This window comes from Salvia hispanica, chromosome 3, assembly GCF_029641045.1.
Source record: "Salvia hispanica isolate PSC_SH4W2 chromosome 3, Shi_PSC_v1, whole genome shotgun sequence".
In the NCBI taxonomy this organism is placed as follows: domain Eukaryota; kingdom Viridiplantae; phylum Streptophyta; class Magnoliopsida; order Lamiales; family Lamiaceae; genus Salvia; species Salvia hispanica.
In genome coordinates, this window is record NC_142694.1 from 24,178,103 (window position 1) to 24,198,347 (window position 20,245).

At 36.4% G+C, this 20,245-nt stretch overlaps 2 protein-coding genes across 3 annotated transcripts; one reads left to right on the forward strand and one right to left on the reverse strand.

Moving 5' to 3' along the window:
* Window positions 1-1,381: 1,381 nt before the first annotated feature.
* Window positions 1,382-5,906, reverse strand: LOC125214077 (TATA box-binding protein associated factor RNA polymerase I subunit C). 2 transcript variants are annotated; one of them, XM_048114953.2, is made up of 6 exons: window positions 5,782-5,906; window positions 3,176-5,563; window positions 2,532-2,594; window positions 2,296-2,415; window positions 1,853-1,950; window positions 1,382-1,772 (listed from the first exon to the last, which is right to left on the reverse strand). In XM_048114953.2, the coding sequence occupies exons 2-3, from the start codon at window positions 5,557-5,559 to the stop codon at window positions 2,549-2,551; spliced, it is 2,430 nt and encodes an 809-aa protein (XP_047970910.1). In that variant the 5' UTR covers window positions 5,560-5,563; window positions 5,782-5,906; the 3' UTR covers window positions 1,382-1,772; window positions 1,853-1,950; window positions 2,296-2,415; window positions 2,532-2,548. The 2 variants fall into 2 exon arrangements, with proteins under 2 accessions (XP_047970910.1, XP_088924925.1); XM_089068799.1 differs by having other exon boundaries at window positions 2,704-5,563.
* Window positions 5,907-15,024: 9,118 nt separating this feature from the next.
* LOC125212519 (membrane-associated kinase regulator, putative (DUF1645)) lies at window positions 15,025-16,284 on the forward strand. Its single transcript, XM_048112717.2, has one exon. It carries the CDS (start codon window positions 15,258-15,260, stop codon window positions 16,185-16,187), a length of 930 nt encoding a protein of 309 aa, XP_047968674.1. The 5' UTR covers window positions 15,025-15,257; the 3' UTR covers window positions 16,188-16,284.
* Window positions 16,285-20,245: the final 3,961 nt, after the last annotated feature.

The following is a 20,245-nucleotide window of genomic DNA, read 5'->3' on the forward strand; positions in this document are numbered from 1 at the left end:
ATCAATCCCATCAACTGTTGCCACGGGTTGTGGTTGTCCATCTCTCGATGTTGCTATTGTACAGAAATTTAGATAGAAAGAAAACTCGTTAAAACAAGTGGTGCAAATGAAAATGGCGTGAAAATAGCGAATATATAGTGTTTCAAAAATTTAAAAAATAATAAAAAAAAAAATTGGACTGGCCGATCGTTCGCCGATCGCCTGGCTGCAATGGCGGCCAGCGCATTGGCCAGTGCCTTCAAATCGGCGTGCGCTCGCCTAAGCGCTAGCCGATTCGCCGCTCGCCGATCGCAGTAGTTCGGCTAGCCGACCGGCTAGCGCCGCGAATCGACTAGCCGGTGGGCTAGCCGCTATTGGAGATGCGCTTATTAATTTCATGCAGGGAAAATAACCATTTAAATCACAACTTTCGGGTGAATTCTGGATTTCTGGTTTATTGCACAACTTATAAAGTTAGCTAATTAAATCGTACTGTACTCTCTTAAGATTTTCGCAATTTTCCCATGACTTACAATTTCAGGCAATTATGTAACGTCGTTTATTAAGAACAACGTCGTCCCTACAACCTCAAAACGTCGTGGGTTCATTCCACATTTTCAGATATTAGGGTTTTCCAACATTGGAGGTTCGAGATCAAAAAAATTTCATTCTTGAACTCCTCATAAAAAAACGTTCTTGGTTCTTTATTAAAAAATATTGCAAGTTGTGATTGCCAAGCTACTTTAGAAATGGTCAAGTCCAGGCGTAATTGGAACACAGAACCTTGACCAAAAGGCTGGTTCTGTTCTTTCCTCAAACAGATGGATTGCGAAGACACACTCACTGAACTAGCCACCTACTTGAGGAGGAACATTGAAATCAAGAAACTACATTATGTATACTGTGCTTTGGTCTATTGTTGATGTAATGAAGAAGCTACATTTATATGTATACTGTGCTTTGCTGTAATTTTGCTCATCTTCAAGGCATGTTTTTCTGTCAATTAGCAACATTTTTCTGTCCATTATTGTTGCTGCAATTTTCAAGGCATTTTGCTGTCAATTTGCTGTATTATATATTTCACTAAATTTAAAATCTAGCAATGTAGAACTGAATCACATTGTTCACAGAAGTAGACCATGAGTTCCAAAATGCTACACAAAAACAGGTGCTACACACACCATGAGTTCCAAAATACTACACAAAAAATAGGTGCTACACTTTCTTGTGTCGATGGCACGCCAACCATAGCCCTTGTTTGTGAAACTCTTGATATAGCATTTGAAGTAGATCCATGCTCCTTGTCTTTGAAGGGCCGTCCTCGTTTTCTCTACAGCAATATGCAAAAAATAGAATTAATACTTGAATGGAAAGATGTGTAAGAATCAATTAATTCACTAACCTTGGTATTGTTTTATGTCCTTGTTCAATACTCCCTCCGTCCCAAGGTATTAGACCAACTTTCCTTTTTGAGATGTCCCAACATATTAGACTCATTTCCCCTTTTAGCAAAAAATATATATCTTATTTTATTCTCCACCTACTTTTTTCTCTCTTCTCTCCCCTACTTTTTCCCTCTCTCATACTTTACTCTCTCCACTTTAACTATTTAAATATCAATTCCTTAAATCATGTGCCCAAAAGAAGTGAGTCTAATACTCCGGGACGGAGGGAGTACAATTCTGGCAAGTGTGCTTGTTACACCTTCTCTTCAGCTGATTGGGCCTCTTGGGATCTATCTCCTCGACATAACTGATTGTTGAGTTTATCACAAGCAAAGTGATGCCAGCCCTCTACCAAAATTACACAGAATCAATATTTCTCCCCAAAACAAGAAAAGGAAGAAATAAACTAGGTAGAATTGGGTCCGAACCTCTCCATTTGCAAGAGCAATGGCCATGATAGCAGCAGCTTCCATAACCCATGAGAGAGGGTTCCACATAAACCCCCAAAACTTGAGGAATTGCTTTCCTGGGACAATATGAAAGTTAGATAATGACACAAACAAAAACAAATCCATTGATTGATTGATTCAAATGAAGAGAGAGAAAACACCAGCACTCCAGATTTAAACTTTTAACATCGAACACTATCTCATTTGGAGCTGAAGCATATCAAACTTAGACAGGCCAAAAAATGGAGGCAAAGAAGCTTAATTAAGACCCAGAAGAGCTCGTGAACCACATTACTTCACAAGAATTATATACTCAAAGCAGAAAAAAAGTACAAAACGAAAAAAAAAAAAAAAAATCTTTAACAAAATCAGAACTGAAAGGAAGGAAACAAAGAAGAAAAGTTGCTGTGACATTCGAAAACCTTCTTCTCCTCAAGCCTGTTGTGTCCAAAAATGTCCAATCTTTCCTCAGCCACCTTGGTTGTGAGCCCTGCTTTGGTGCATCTTAGATTCTCAAACACTTCCTCAATGGGTATGTTCTCCTGCAAACACACACCCAGACAGAGAAAACATTAGCCCCAGCTTGAAACTAAAGAAGCTAGCACACTCCACCACACAATCACAAAAAAACTTGAATTTCAGTTATCAGATCCATTACTAAATCAAAAGTTTCCTTCAGCACAGCATCAAGAGCTTCTGCCTTCTCCCCCATCTTGAAAATCTGAAAAAAAATTCTTAACCCTCTTACAAATCAACAACTTTTAAAGGAAGAAGTAAAGTTAATAGAAGAACTGAAGAATGATTCCGGAAGAAAGTAAAATCAACTCAACTGGTGTGGAATGAAGCTACTTTACTTGTTTCAACATGGTCCAATTAGGAATTTTCTCAACCAAAGGAATTTTCACATCATATTATCCTCATTTCAACTCATCCCGTCCAACAATATAATCTTGATACGGCTTAAAACTTCTTTGAAATTCTAAGTCTTGTTTCTTTAAAGTTCGAAACATTTCCAATTCCGTTGGCCCAAAAACATCAGTGTAATCATCGAAATCCAATTCTATTGGGCAACCTACATCAAATATTTCTTTCCCTACCATCTCCTTACTAAGATCACAAGCAAGGTTTTGGCTTCTCCTAAAGAAATGAGTTGAAAATATGTTATTCTCACATTCAGGTTTTAAAATATCCATTCTTGACGGACTTTGCACGAATGAAGATGGATTATGACAAGATAATTTTAATTTCTGGATATGATTGCTCATATCTTCAGTATCATCTGCAAGAGAAACAGGATCATACTGAGGTCTGACATCTGAGCATGAAATGTGTTCCTGAGCAACCTCCATAACCTTATCACATAAATTTTTGAATTGAGAATGAGATGAAAAAGCTTCTGGCTCTTCACCGTTCAACTGGCTTTCCTCTTTAAGGTCATCCTCACAAAGGTCATTAAGAGCTTTTAGAAAATAAGCAGGAACAACTGGACCTACAAGGGAATCAGATGGCCGGACTTTGGTAGTCCAAAGATTGCTGCGGCGTGATGGATTTCTAAAAGTAAACGGCTGGGCTTCGGGCTGGTTAGGAATTTCCAGGAACTCCAGAGGCACATATTGGCTCGCAAGATACTTACTAAAATCTGAGTAGGTGGTGAAAGCCAATTGCAATAAGTTTGAGGGCAAAGCTCCATAGGTGCACCCTGAAGCAACCTCATGTATGCTAATCGGCCATTTGATAGCGTTCAACACAGCAGAAGTCGTAAGAGAGGATTTTATTCTTGTAAGTCCAAAGTCGTTCAACCTATGACATTTTTCTTGATGGAAAACAATCTTGGAATTACCAAGATAATCTTTCTGGGCAGTTCTATCACTCTCTTTCATCTTCTCTCTTCTTGCCGAAATGAAATTTGCTAGTTTATCCTCCAGATATGCATCAAGGAAATCCAGTTTTAGGAAAAAAACCTTACCCCCCTCAGATTCTGCATAGCTGTGATCATATAATTGAATATCCTCCAACTGAATCCTCTTCCTTTTGTGACCTGCTTCCAAAACCTTATCGGATCTCCATGCTGCGAGGTAGTTCTGTGCTTCTAGCTTCCCTGATGAGGTATGCCTGATCAGTGTAAACCCACCAAAACTGCCAAAGGAAGAAGGCTGTACAGAAAGCTGTGGTTTGAGAACGCCAAATCCCAAAATCAACCCCTTCTTATCCCTCCAGTCAATCCAAACTGGGAGGGAGGATTTCCACGACTCCTCTCTTACAAAACAACTACCACATGCACAATCGGACCTGGACATCAAAAGCTCCGAGGGGAATCCCCATGAATAATGTAGGTTGCAAAATTTAGAGATTGCAGAATTGACAGGTCCATTTCCATTAACATCAGGACCATAACAAAAAAGACTGAAATCATTGTCCCAAAACGATCCCAAAATAACACAATAGCCTGATTCAGAAGCCAACTTGTACTTTGCATCTTGTGCATTTGCTCTCAACTCTGACAATCTAAAGACAGTCATATATCGCGGATTTTTTATAGTATGAGTCCACCTCAAGACTGGTATTAATGGTTTCCGCACATCACAAAGGAGAAGCATGGATCCAGTTGCCACAATGTAGAAGAAACTATCAGACCCTGCCCTCGAGAGTGAGAAAAATCCATCATTTATGCTCATCTTCAAGATTTGAAGCTTCAGTAAACAAGAGGCATGGCATTCAACAGAAGACCTTACATCAACCAAGAGTATCTCATTTCGATGACAAACAATGAAGATTCTTGGATGCCAACTAAATTCACATCCAAACCATTGCTGACCCCCAGGTAGACTTTCCTCCTTCAATCCCAACTTACCACTCAACGAAACTTGCACCTTTTTATTAACAGAAGACATTGAATTGGTCTTTCTTGCAGAAGAGTTATTAACATCAAACAGTAATAAATCACCACTCTCCAACAAAACTAAGCACTCTTCACTCATATGTGGACTCCAACAAGCACATTCAACTGACTTTCCCATTAACATCTTGGCATTGGCAGGACCCAGATAATCAACAAAAACATTATTTTCATTGTGTTTATCCATATTGGTGATTCTGACCCTATACCAACAAACAGAATACTTTGTACAAAGCATCAAATGCCCAACTACATCATCATTGCACCCAAAATCATCAACTGGGTTCACCAACAAGCATGTGATTCGCTGACGATGAACATTACCTTGTTCAACTAAATGGAGGAAACGATCCCTTTGCGACTGAACCTCCAAAATACCGCCTTTCAAGGAAAGTAAAGAGAAGCCCACACGGTCATAATTCTCCCCTGCAGGGAAAAATGCAATAACTAGGTTTTTGTGAGGAATCTGAAGCAATTGAAGAGAGTTGGGGGCATGATACTCTGAAAAGGAATCGGCCTCCTGGGATCCCAAAAAAAAGGGAACAGAATTGTCGGAGGTAGGAATACCACAATGATGTTGGAGGAACCTGTGAAGGTTTAATTGTGGATATTGTGGGGGAAGGCATGGTGAGAGGGAGGGAGATTGAAGGATAGTGGTTGAGAAGGTAGGGCTTGGGGTGAACGTAAGTGGGCCAAATGGTGCTGAGGGATCATTATTTGGGAGGAGTAATGGCGCAGCGAAGGTGGAGGCTACAGGCCACATGGATTTCCATTCTGCCATGAAATCCATTTTTCTGCAACACAAACCAGAAACCTGAATCAATTTTTTAATAAATCATGAATTAATTTTGCAGAAACCATTATGAATTCAATTGTCAATGACATAAAACCCTAGATTAAAACCCTAGATTCAGCTTCAATACAGAATCTTCTATAAATACCAATATACTAGTACTACAAAATATGTGAAAGAGGCGGCACAATGTCTATTGAAAGAAACTAAGAATTTTACCGAATATTTCGGCGGCGAAGAAGGAAGGAGACGGTGGCGGCAATGCCGAAAGCTGACGGCGGTACAAATCAGGAATTTTGAAATTGGAATGAAGGCAAAGACTGATTTTAGCGGGCTTGTATATTTTAGTGGGCTTGATATTGGTAATTATTTAGTGGGCTTGCATATTGGTCTGTTTTTTATAGTCCAATACTTAGTAGTATAATATATAGAGATTATATTAATATCAAGAAATTTATGGATTTGATTTTATGGAATCGAGAATGACTGAATATAATTGAAAAGTTTGCAGTATAAAATGCATAGTAAAACTATATAGCTGTTGAAGAAATCAGAAGTCTATGGGAATTAAAAAAACATAAACAAATTTGTGTTTCAATTAATATATCCTATTTGTTACAAATAGCTGGGAGACGTTTTCTTTCTAATTGAATAATTTGTATGATACAGAGGCTTCAAATTTATAGACTAGGTATTCTATATATATGGTAAACCTAGATTTACAATAATTAATCTACTCTAATTTATGCATAATATACTCTGGTATTAATCACACAATATTCTCCCGATATTATGCGATCTCATTCCAACACTCCTCCTTGTAGCAAAAGGTGATGCGGTCACCCTGGCCGCCCCCACACCCCGGCCCGACAGTTTGTGAGGGGGTTCAATCAGGATACACAGCGGCCCGTTAGAGAGGAGGCCTTCAACCCACTGTCCTGACAGGAGCCCATCTCCCAAGGCCTCACACTTGTGCCTGAGAGATGGAAGCTCCCACACGCCAGTAGTGGGATTCGAACTCAGCTCCTTGTAGCAATATCTGCTCCCCCGGAACCAACTGCGCTAAGCCCCTGCGGGCATTCCAACACTCCTCCTCAAGCTAAGTGATGGGGTTCACAATACTTAGCTTGTCCAGTACTTCTTGAAATGTCTTTGAATCTACTACCTTTGTCAAGATATCAGTCAGTTGATCTTCGGACTTGACATAAGGCATTTCCACCACCTTTGCTTCAAGATTCTCCTTTATGAAGTGTCTGTCTACTTCCACATGCTTTGTTCTGTCATGCTGTACTGGATTTTCAGAGATACCGATAGCCGCCTTGTTGTCACAAAATAATCCACAAGGAAGGGTGGACCGGAGATCCAACTCTGTCATAAGTCTTCGTAGCCACAACACTTCTGTTAGTCCACTCTTTATTCCCCTGAACTCTGCCTCTGCCTCTGCACTAGAAAGAGCTACTACCTTCTGTTTTTTACTTCTCCATGTCACAAGATTACCTTCTACAAAGGTAAAGTATCCGGCTGTGGACCTTCGGTCATTCGGGTTTCCTGCCCAATCTGCATCAGTAAAACTATGTATCTCTAGGTGACCATGTTTCTCGAACATAAGCCCATGTTCGGCTGTTCCCTTCAAGTACTTGACAATTCTTAACACGGCTTCCCAATGCTCCTCTTGCGGTGAATGCATAAACTGACTTACCACTCCAACTGAATATGCAATGTCAGGTCGTGTATGGGATAGGTAGATAAGCTTACCGACTAGCCTTTGATATCTCCCCCTATCGGTCAACTTCGCGCCTTCCTTCATCTGCAATCCATGATTTTGTACCATAGGAGTATCTGCTGGTTTACAATCAATCATCCCTATCTCGGCCAACAAGTCGAGTATATATTTTCTCTGATTTATGAAGATTCCCTTTTTCGACCTTAGCACCTCTATCCCTAAGAAGTACTTAAGGAGACCAAGATCCTTCATCTCAAACTCATGGAATAAGTTCTTCCTTAGTTCGGCTATCTCCTCCTCATCATTCCCAGTAATGATCATGTCATCCACATATATAATCAAACATGTAATCTTCCCTCCTATCTTCTTGATGAACAAAATATGATCTGAATTACTTTGTTCATACTCGTACTTCTTCATCACTTCTGTAAATCTCCCAAACCATGCTCGTGGTGACTGCTTCAACCCATATAGTGTCTTCTTGAGTTGACACACTTCTTTATCTCCGAAATCTCCTGTGAAACCTGGCGGTGGTTCCATAAAGACAGGCTTAGGTAACTCTCCGTGCAGAAATGCATTTGTGACATCGAACTGGTGGAGCGGTCAATCCTTATTAGCAGCAATCGAGAATAACACACGTACAGTATTAATCTTAGCAACTGGGGAGAATGTTTCAGCATAATCCACACCATATGTCTGGGCGTACCCTTTCGCCACGAGTCGTGCCTTGTACCTTTCTATCGTTCCATCTGGTCTCCTCTTTATCGTGAACACCCATCTGCACCTGACAGTTCTAGCTCCTTCAGGCAACTTGCTTTTGATCCATGTATTATTCTTCATCAGGGCTTTCATTTCAATAAGCATTGCTTCCCTCCACTTCTTATGCTTCATTGCTTTCTCGGCTGTTTGTGGGATTTCCTCTTCTTCGTACAGTGCAGCCTCAAATGCACGAGCCATCTTAGTTAGATTTCCTTGCACAAAGTTTGCCACCCCATAGCGGCTTTTCTTCCCTATCTTTTCAGGGGAATATCTTTTCAGTGGGATCCCCCTTGTACTTCGGAAAGGAAGCACGTATCTCCCGGTGGTTCCATCCACAGTGTTATTCTCTTCTGTATCAACTGGGTCAGTGATAACTGTGTTTTTCACAACATTCGGTTCAGGTATTACCTCGGATATCGTCGGAAGAGGAGTTGGGGGAGGATAAGTCGGTTCTTGTGGTGAGACTTGCTCGGCGGCAGTGACCACCATTGGTTCTGTTGAATCCTCAATCGGGGAGCTTAGCAATGACACAACCCAACTTAGATAGTCCTCATAATTATTTGGACCACTCTCCCCCTGACTACTAAGGTGGGTGTGATAAAAGAATTTAGTTTCAAGGAAGTTGCAGTTCATGGTGGTGGTGATTTTTCGGGTGGAAGGGTCATAGCATCTGTAACCTTTTTGGTTCACTTCATACCCCACAAAGACACATTTGGTTGCACACGGTGATAGTTTGGTTCTCTCGTGTTTTGGGATATGAGTATAGACGGAACAGCCAAAGACTTTGGGTTGAAGGTTCAAGTGTTCGGGTATTTTGGCTTGTTTGGATAGAGAATGAAGGGGGGTTTTCATGTTGAGGATTTTCGTAGGAAGGCGATTGATGAGGTAAATGGATGTAGCAACTGCTTCTGGCCAAAAAAAATTTGGGACTTTGGACTCAATCATTATAGCTCAGGTCATTTCTAGGATTGTCCCATTTTTCCGTTCGGCAACCCAATTTTGTTCTGGTGTATAGGCACACGAGGTTTGGTGGATCACTCCCTTTTCTTTGCAAAATTGGGTCATAGCACTGTTAACAAATTCCCTCCCATTATCTGACCTAAGGGTTTTAATAGTGGTATGAAATTGTGTTTCAATCAATTTAAAGAACGAGGTAAATCTATCAAACACATCAGATTTGTTTTTCAAAAAATAAACCCACGTCATTCTAGTGCAGTCATCAATAAAAGTCACAAAGTATCGAAAACCATTCCCACCCACCACTGGTGCGGGACCCCAAACATCTAAGTGTACCAAAGAAAACATGGATTTCACACGAGTATTTGTAGGCTTAAAAGATTGTCTATGGCTCTTGGCCAAAACACAAGTTTCACATGAAAAATCAGAAGAAATTGGAAGGTTCGGATAAAGCAATTTAAAATACCCAAGAGAAGGGTGTCCTAGTCTTCGGTGCCAGAGCCAAGTTTCCTGTTTCGTGGATCCGTAAGCCAGCATTGCACAGCCATGTTGAGCTATCTCGTCCACGTAATAGAGTCCTCGCTTCTCAGTGCCACGCCCAAGAATCCTCTTCGTCTGAATATCTTGTAAAATACAAAAGTCGGGATGCCTTAGAAGCGTGCAATTCAATTCCTTAGTCACATGACTAATGGACATCAATCTCTGAGACAAAGTAGGAACATATAAACAATTCTTGAGTCGGAGTGTAGGTGAAATTTTAATTACGCCAGATCCTTCAACAGTAATCAATTCCCCACTTGCAGTTCTAATATATGACTTCGTGCCATTATCAAAAGTAATAAAATCATTTCTTTCTGGAGTCATGGTATCAGTTGCCCCACAATCAAATATCCAACCTTTCGAGTGTTCATCAATAACATTATAAACATGAAATGCAGCGGAAGTTTCTCGTAGGGGTTCAAATCGACATTTAGACACATAATTGGGACAAATATGATATTTTCGACCTGTCTGGGGTTCAATTGAAATTTTTGAACAGTCTGGGGGGCGAATATTAACAACATGGGGTATTTTTTGAAATTTCAAGTTCTTATGGGGTGCTGACTGTAAATAAAGGGTATTAAAATTAGGAAAGCTAGGGTTTGGGATTAACCCAAACCCGCTACCTCCTTGCGCCGTTCCATCGAGATTTCCTATCCTCTCCGGGAAATTCCCGACGCCTCTCACATTGCCGCCGACGGTTTGGTCCTCCTGACGGACCCCCGTTCATGGTCCACCTGATTCCCCATGATTTCCTCCGTCAATTCGCGATGGTGTTCCATCGGTGTTCACTCCCACGGCGAGTTTCGCCTGCGCTGCCCCTGCCCTTGATTTCCGTTGGTTTCCTGATCGGCTGGTGGCGGAGAGGCGCGGTGGAGCGCCGCGGTATGGCGGTCGCTGGTTCTGGGTGGCGGGCCCCGGTCCAGTTGCCGCGAATCCGTGTCCGATTTCACCCCCAAATGACGAGTCGGCATTGCTGCCGTTGGTTTCTCCGGTGGGTGAGGGCGATGCCGGTGGCATGATTCGAAGTCGAGCCGCCTCCGTCTTCACCCATCCGTAGGCTGCCTCTACTGATGGGGTCGGTTTTTCCTTCAAGATGTCCCTCTGAATTGAATCGTATTCCTGATTCAACTCGGTCAGAATTTTAATGTTCTGGTTTCCCTGTTTGATGTTTTCTGCTTTCTTCAAACTGATTATCTGTTCTGGTTTGTTATCTTCTGTGTCTGACATTTTTTGGGGTGTCGGTTCTGATTTCGAGTTGATGAAAAGGTCGAGAAACGGTATATTTGGCTATGATGAGAATTTTCTGAGCCAAGATCGTTCCTGCTCTAAGGCCATGTTACAAATCGGTGGGAGAAGTTTTCTTTCTAATTAAATAATTCATATGATACAGAGGCTTCAAATTTATAGACTAGGTATTTTACATATATGGTAAACCTAGATTTACAATAATTGCTCTACTCTAATTTATGCATAATATACTCTGTTATTAATCACACAATATTCTCCTGATATTATGTGATCTCATTCCAACACTATTTACAATCATTCGTCAATTTGAAGGAACTTCATGATTAAGAAAAAGATTGAGTTTTGTCGAATTTGACAGATTTCAAAATTGAATTTTATTCAGGTGATCAATTGGAAGGGGATTTATATGTTGGAAATTTTAGTAATGGTTGCAAAATATTTATATAATTCATTTTGTATGAAAAAGCAACCATGATTTTGAATTTAATGGAAAATGTGTGTAGATTAAAAAAGTATATTAATATATATTTATTTTAAAAAGTATCTTGTAGTATTTCCTTAAATTGAAATTGGATGATGAGGTTAACTCTAGTTTGCTTGTAACACACAATATTTTAATATTTTCTAAAAAAATCCAAATTTATTACTCCTAAATTACAGATTCAACCCCAACTCTAAATCAAGTGAAATCTTATTTTTCGAATAAAAAAGCATTATATTATCAAAGTATATCAAATACAACAATTGAGGTAGTCAGAAGGCAAATTGCCTTTAATGATCTTGACTTGTGTATCCTATTATAGAGGCATTATAATTAAGCGATCTTTAATTATTGGAGAAAATAATTAGTAGTACTATCTATTTTTACTTTGGTAGAGATGAGAAAATACACATTGTGGACGTGTACATTTTCGATATTATTCATTAAAAGGTTTTTCAACTAAATATGACTTCTCTGCAAAGCGTAATAAAGCTATAAAAGTTGGGAGTACTTATATTTTACTCTCATGCATAGATTATTTCCATTTTCTTGCATCTCATAAAAATATATATATATTTTTATTTTCTATTTCTTTCCATTATTCGTAGCACAAATTATTACTACTATCTACAATAAATTAGTGTAAATTGACCCAGTTATTTGATCTGATTTTTTTGTCTAAGATTGGAGAGTAGTAATATTATTTTGTTTCTAGTGATATAGTAGTATAAAATTAAATACATTCTGACGAAAATAAAACACGCATATTAGCTATATAAAGTCATGTCACAAATAGATTAAAGCGGCGTTCGTTTTACTAAATAAAATAGTAACATGATATAATCTAACTAGGATTAAGTTATGAGATTATTTTAATTAGAGTTGGGGTTGATCATAACTAATTATTACATGATTATCTATCTAGGATTGAATTGTGGAATAAAATCTTTTGAACCAAACGAACTAAGTACATATTTAATTTTAAGATAAAATTTTACAAACCGGACGACCCTAAAAAAACAATACAGTGCTATAGAAACGTTAAACGTCAATACATAGAATAGAAGGATGTTATCTTTATACTCTATAGCATATTAACATTTTATTTACGCCTATCCAAATTTTTATCATTAAGCTATACATAAAACTTGGATATAATATTAAAGAAATGTAAACTATTTTAGCTGGTGATATTTTCTAGTAGTACTATTACTTTATATAATTTGCGACCTTTCTATATATGACCAAATATATTTCTCATCCATATTTTTTTTTTGTCACATACTCACATGTTGGTTGAGACGAATTTTGCGTTGGGTGAAAAACATATATACCTATATAAATAAAGAACTTTTGCACGATATTTGTCACATACTTCATTTTTTATTCTAATCCACTTTTTATGCAAGAGTGGAGACCAGACCAGACTGAGTACATCCAAAGTGAATAATCAATTACGAAATATTCAAAATTAGACTACTATATACTCTCTGGCTCCCAAAAAAAATGTCGCACTCGTGGGATTGATATGAAATTTTAGAAGGTTTTGTATTACATGGGTGGAAAAAGAAAATGTATTTTTTATGGAGTATAATGATATGAATCATATCTTTTAAAAAATAAAATAAAATATGTGACATTTTTTATGGGATAAACTAAAAATAAAAATGTGACATTATTTATAGAACTAGCTAGGGGAATATATAAATTTAAATGCGCGATCTTAATTTTTTACTTATTGATTATATTAGTATCACAATTTATCAAATTCGATTTATTTAATGTACTTTGGAATCTAAAAAATCACTGACAGCTTGTACTTTATATTTGATGTCATGTTTTATAACCAACTTTACATTTATTGCATCATAATAATACTAAATTTTAAATTATTATTACTAAATTACAGATTCAACATTAATACATAATACTATAATTTTAAAAAGTAGTATTAGTTACTAGCTATACTGAATTACAGATTCAACTCTAGCTCTAAGTCAATTGAAATCTTATTTTTCAAAAAAAAAAAAACCCATTATACTTGCTCTATTTAAGATTTTAAGTATGATCAAAGCCATTTGAGAAAGTAAGAAGGCAATTTGCCTTTTAAGTACATCCATATTCCATAGAGGCATTATAAGCAATCTTTAGTTATTGGGGAAAATAATATTTACCTTTTACTTTGGTTGAGAAAAGGCAATATCATAACACTATGTCGTATACATTTTCGATAATATTCATTAAAAGGTTTTTTCAATTAACTTTTTGTATCTATTTAGAAGACTTCTTTGCTAAGCATAATACAAGCTATAAAATCATGGGTTATTTCCATTTTCGTGCATTTTATAAAAATATTAATTTTTTTCTCTTCTTTTTCATTACAATATCCTTAGCACAAGTTATTACGACAGTATAATCATTTACACAATCAATCTACAAAAGATATATCAATAATATATTTTGAAAATATTACTCCCAATACATACATGTACATTTTACATCTATTTATCGTTTTAACATGTTGTTCTCTCTTTCTCAAATCAATGTGTTTTGCCATCTTCCACTGTATTTGCTTAGTACTCCTAAAGATGATTTCTGACAAAGTTTTTTTTTTTTTTTTTTTAAAAAAAAGACAATTTTAGATTTCTTAAAAGACGTCCTTGATAAAAAAAAACAAATTTACACAATTAAAACACAATATATATATATATATATATATTTACAAAGACATAAATCTGATTATTTGAATTTAATGAATAACAGTACTAGTAAGTATAATCAAATATATCGAATTTCTAATGAATTTACCCAATAAGACAATACAATAAAATCTAGTCCATACTCTTAATTTTGTGCATGCTCATATCGAATTTCTCATATTAAAAAAAAAATAGAATAAATTAATAAATGATGCTTCACAACACAAAGATGCATACTCAATTCACAAAAACAAAACTGCGTAAAATATCGTGCAAATTTATGAATGCTCTACTTATAATGGGACGGATGAGTTACAATCTACGTGAATACTTTCAGTCAAATGTCATAAACAAATATTTAGGGTTCGTTCAATTTGAAATATTATATCTGTACTCCATCCTTTTTTATAGCAAGTGATTGATATTTCTCGTTTGATTGTTCTATTACAAGTGATTGATTTACATTTTTAGCTAAAAACAAAATACTACTCCCTAGTATCTAGTTACTTTTATTATCTCTCGTACTTTACTCTCTCCATATTTCTCATACTTTGCTCTCTCCATCTTGTTAATATATATTAGTACTATCATTTTCTTAAATTTCATGTCCAAAAGAAAACAATCACATGCAATTGGACGAATGAAAAGTAAAGTACTCCCTTTGTTTATAATAGTGGAAACATTTCTTTTTGACACGAAGAGTGAGAAAATGTGTTACACTTTTAACTAAAAAAAGAAAATAACTCTACTATTATTAAATGCCTAAAATAAAAAATATATGTTGCTATGAAATAGAAGAAACATTATATTTGATTTATATGATTGAATATTAGATGTTAATCTTAACTGAATAATATAATAAAGCTATAATCGTTTTTAAATAAAATAATCTCAAAATTTACTCTTGAATATAATAATTCATATATCAACCAAAAAGAAAGTTTATCAAACACGTGGCACATATATGCGCTTGCTACACCGTCACTCAGACGATCACAGCCTTCCCGTGGCGCGTAGCGTTTTATATCTCTCTCTCTCTAATTTCTCTCTCTTAACTTTTTACGTTTTAAAAATCTCTCTCTCTCTCTCTCTATGTGAATTGAATTCACAGCCAATCAACAATATAAACTGCTAATCCCCACACTTTCCGCCATTTCAACCAACCATCTCCTCCCTCAAACTTCAAAATTTTCAGCCATTTCGTAGCGATATTTTATGTGATACTGTTTATTCCGTAATTAATCATTCATCGAAGGTGAATTTTCAGAGAATTTGAACTGAGAAGATGCAGGCGAGCTCTGCAATATCGCTCTCCCCCAGCTTCAACACCTATTCCAACACTAAACTCGCCGAAATCGCCGCGCGCGTCGTCGACGAGCTCGCCTCTCACGAAATCTACGACGACGAGTTTTACTTCGAGCATATCTCGCCAAATCGACGATCTGATTCTGAGGAGTTTGCGAATTCTGATTTCGTGAAGAATAGCGTTGAGGAAGGAGATTCTGATTATGTAGAAAATCAAAATCGCGTCGACGACGACGACGAATTCGAGTTCGCTTTCGTGACGGCGAGAGATTCCGATCCGCCTTCTCCGATCTCCGCCGACGAGATCTTCCACAACGGCCAGATTCGACCGGTCTACCCGGTTTTCAACGGAGATTTGTACGGTACCGAATTTCCGCGGGAAAATCGGAAGGAATTAGGCGAGAATGCTCCGACGATTCGGCTGCCGCTGCGGAAACTGTTTAACGAGGAGCGAGAAACGCCGATGACGATGAATACGACGTCGTCGTGCTCGTCGTCGGACGCGGACGAGCTGGACGGAGTTCCGGCGGACTCGTACTGCGTGTGGCGGCCGCCGAACAAGGCGGAGGCGGAGGCGCGGTGCAAAAAGAGCAGCTCCACGGGATCGAATTCGAAGCGGTGGAAATTCAAGGTGAAGGATTTGCTGAATCGGAGCCGGAGCGAGGGGAGTAAGGATGATTTCAGCGTATTGAATTCGAATTCGAGAAAGAAACAGAGTGAAGACAGAGGCAAAGTGGCGCCGGTGACGGTGAGCGGCGGTGGAAAGGTTAAATCCGCGGCGGCGCCACCGCTTCCGCCGCTGCCGGTGCACGGCGGCGAGAAGCGGCGCTCGTATTTGCCGTATAAACAGGATTTAGTAGGGCTTTTCGCCAATGTAAATGGATTCAGTAAGAATTTGCAGCCGTTTTGAATTTTGATTGCTTTTTTAAAAAAAATAATTTTATATACAGATTAGTATATTTATTTGTTAATCAATGGGGATTTTCTTTTCCTTTTTTTGATGTGAATTGCTAATATCATCTTTCCTTTTCATAATATGTAATGCGAAAACGACTCCATTTTTATTTTACTTTTACTTTTTGGTTAATTCTATTGTTATCTTTTATAACATCATTTCTCATAAATAGTGTAAATGCGAATTTTTGTGATATGGAAAATTCATTTAATTCATTCACAAGTTTGGCCACCAAAGTTTTGAAATGGTCAGTATTTTAAGTTTCATTTCGGCAAGGAAGTATAAATTTCTGGGGTTCTAAACTCCATGTGAATCTGAATACTTCGTTTGGAATGTTCTAACTTGTAACGAAATTGTCCTACTGTTTTATTATTAATTAATATGAAAAGTTCTCATTTATCATATTTTGCTCTTCACATTATAGTTCCATGACATTTCAGCACTAACATCTGAAGATAAATTTATTTTGAGACGATAATTTTAATAGCAAATTTCAAATTTCACATTACTCTGTGACTAGCAAAATGTGGAATTTACACATTTTGTAGCATTCGACATAATACTCAAACAGGAAAATAGTATGCACCGCAAGTAAAAATAAAAAATAAATTGTGTTATTGGGATTGCATAATTTTGACTTTGCTGGTGTTAAAATGACATTCAATTATTATAATTTTAGTATAAAATGATGTGTTCATTTCTTTGTAACGTTGAAGATTTTCTCTTTAAATAGAGGGACTTACAAAAAACAAACTCCACTATTTTCGTTCCTTAAAAAAAGTGTAAATTTATACTTTTTCAAACCAAATTTGATACACTTCTCCGATTAAAAAGGCATCCTCGAAAACCATAATAATAAACCCCCTAGAACTCAAATCAAATTTAATGGTTAAATTTATTTGATGAAGTCAATATATAGATTGTATAGTTAATAATCAAAATTTTATTCTCGAAAATTCTCCCCCTAAACTAAAAACAAATGAAAAATGCGATTGCGGTTGTCAATTTGTAATCGCAAACTACCAATATCATGTGGAAAAAGTTGACATGACATAATTAGAAAAGTGTCAATATTGTCACAAAAAGTTTAATCACCTCGGAATTGTTCATTAACCATCTAACTAATCAAGGTTATGACTAAATCTCGGTTTCACATCTTAATTTAAATTATCCCATCCCAATTCATAAATCGGAAGAACAAACCGAGTAATTACAAATATAATTTCTTGTGTTAAGTACACCTGTAATCTTAATTAATATAAAGAAACACAAAATTTCAATGTCATGCATAAAAGTATGTAATTTTTTAAATTTATTGTGAAATCGCAATTAGCGAAATTTGTGTGTGTTTAATTTGCAAAGTCAATAAAGATCTGGATTAGGAATATGACTATGTGAACTACCACCACTTGGATCAAATTTAATAATTGGAGACATAGTTTTCTTGTTCATGTTGGATGGTAGTCATTTTCAGGATATGTATGTGCTACCTTTTCTTCTACAATTTCTTTATCTCTTCCCTATTATATCTAAATTATGGTTGTGCTAGTCAATATTTTCATGATTTATTTGATTAATTTTGTAGGTTTTTTAAGGCACATAACATAACATCTAAATAAAATGTAGGGTTAGGAACATTAATTAATCAAATCCAAAAGTCAGATACTAATCACAAAACTTTAATTCCACCAAATATCTCTGATTGGATACATTACCAACGTTATCAGTTTTTTTGATAAAAATAAAAGGCTCAAACCATGAGTGGTGAGCACAAGTTCGCAAGACGGCAAAGCCAAGTACTCCCTCCGTCCCAAGGAAGTTGACCCATTTCTTGGACGACACGGGATTTTATGCAACTTTATTTTGTGTGTTAAGTGGAGAGAGTAAAGTAATAGAGAGAGAATAAAGTAGAGATAAAGGGGTTTCCATTTTAAGCAATGGGTCATCTTGATTGGGACAAACCAATAAGGAAAGTGAGTCATCTTCAATAGGACGGAGGGAGTACTAAAACTGTTCCAGCTAACAAACTCCCTTAGAACTCAAACGCTACCAAAATCCTAACAAGACCATAACACTAATATAAAAGAACCTTGGAAAAAACCAACGAAAAGCAAAAATAGCCCAAAAGAAAAAACCATGTACAAAGACCTTCAAGAAAAGGATCAACCCTCGCCTAAAATCTTTGTTGGAGAGGAAGAATTTGGATGCCAACGTTATCAGTATTTTGGAGTCATATAATTTTGTTTAAATATAAGTTTATGTAATCTATTTGTCTTAAGATATCAATATTGTCCTTATTGACAATAAAATACAATTTAATTAATTAGACGTTTTCCTTTATTCATAGATCAAAAATTGGAGTCACTAGAAAATAAATGAGAATCAATCAAATCATTGTTGATTGGAAAGAGAAAAAATAGTATCACTACAAAAAATAATTACTCCGTATTAAAAAAGTTTGTGAAAGAAATTGGGTCTTGGTCATGGTCCAAATTAATGGAACAATTTTTCTATTGAATAGCACTGCAAAAGCATTGGACACTTCTTGGAAAATGGGAAAAGGGAATGAAATGCTCTTTTTCCACTGCTGCAATTATCACTGCCCTATTTCCTATACTACAATCTTCTTCCCTAATTGCATGCAAATTATGATTTGGAAAATGTGATGTGACTTTTTAATTTTAGTTGATTATACATAAGTAAATGTTAACTATGTACTAGTATAAGTTAAATCAATAAAACCCATGACATGCACAATGCTGTTGCAGAGGCAAGTACTAACAAATGGAGTACCAGAAAAGGGTTTGCAAATAATTTCGAATTAATTGAAGCAATAGAGATGGCATAATTGTCGGAAATTAAGTGACATATTTCTATAAAGTGAGTGAGAGAGAGCAAAAAGGGAAAAGATGATGGAGCATGTGACATATAGATGAATTTTCAGCTACATGTTTTCTCCTATATATTGCTTTTTGGCAGTGTGCAAAGAGTTTCCCCACACAATCAGAGATTTATTGAGTAGTAGTAATATAGTATTTATGTAATATGTATGACTATCCTTTTGAGGGCATTCCTGCTTGATTATCATAGCTCTTTTAATTTCAATATTGGTCATGATATAGTATTAGGTTTTGTGTGAAATATTTTGTGTGTTCAGATTCTTGGATTGGAGCTCAGATGTTGATGACATTTTGTGCTTATATTATTAATTTTCAAAATTATCCTAAACTCTCACAAATTTATAGTAATATAAATCCCTAATTTTCAGCGTTTTTCATAAAGAAAAAGATTAATAGTGTTTTATATATCGCCAATTTTTAGTGTTCAAATATTATTTGGGACTTTCAAAGTATTATAGAAAATGTCTTTAACTTCCATTTTTTTTCATAAATATCCTGCCAAAGGGGTTTACACTCACAAACACATGCACCATGTGTATAACTTGAACTCGATACTTTTGTCTTTAGGTTGAAATCAACCACTATACCATGAGACCAACTTACTCTATCACTAGATAATCCAAGATTTTTGGCCTTAGGCATCTTTTGACGGTTTTATGCCTATTTTTTTAGAGTTGATAATTGATTTGCCTTGTGTTTTTGCCCTCCGTTTCAAATTAATTAGTACTTCCTATATAATGGTAGAGACATTTTTTTCTGGCACGAATATTAAGAAAAATGTGTGTAATGTATTCCCTTCGTCCTACTCTTTCCGTTCCATAGTAATAGAGTCATTTTGTCATTTTAGTACGTTTCATAGTAATAGAGTCATTTCCCTTTTTAGTAAAAGTCAACACATTTTTCCATACCTACTTTACTCTCTCTTTATCCCTCTACCTTTTTCATTTTCCACTTTATTCTCCCTTTACTTAACTTACCTAACACAATTTTTCTTAATCTCTATGCCGAAAAGAAATGCCTCTGTTATTATGGAACGAAGGGAGTATTAAATATGAAACATTTACTCTTCGATACAAGATTTTATGCAGTGTTTGTTACGAGTTAACGAAGAGA

Bases quoted from the DNA above. Each gene is read 5' to 3' on its own strand.
- LOC125214077 (XM_089068799.1), bottom strand. From the start codon at position 5,559: ATGGATTTCATGGCAGAATGGAAATCCATGTGGCCTGTAGCCTCCACC.
- LOC125212519 (XM_048112717.2), top strand. From the start codon at position 15,258: ATGCAGGCGAGCTCTGCAATATCGCTCTCCCCCAGCTTCAACACCTAT.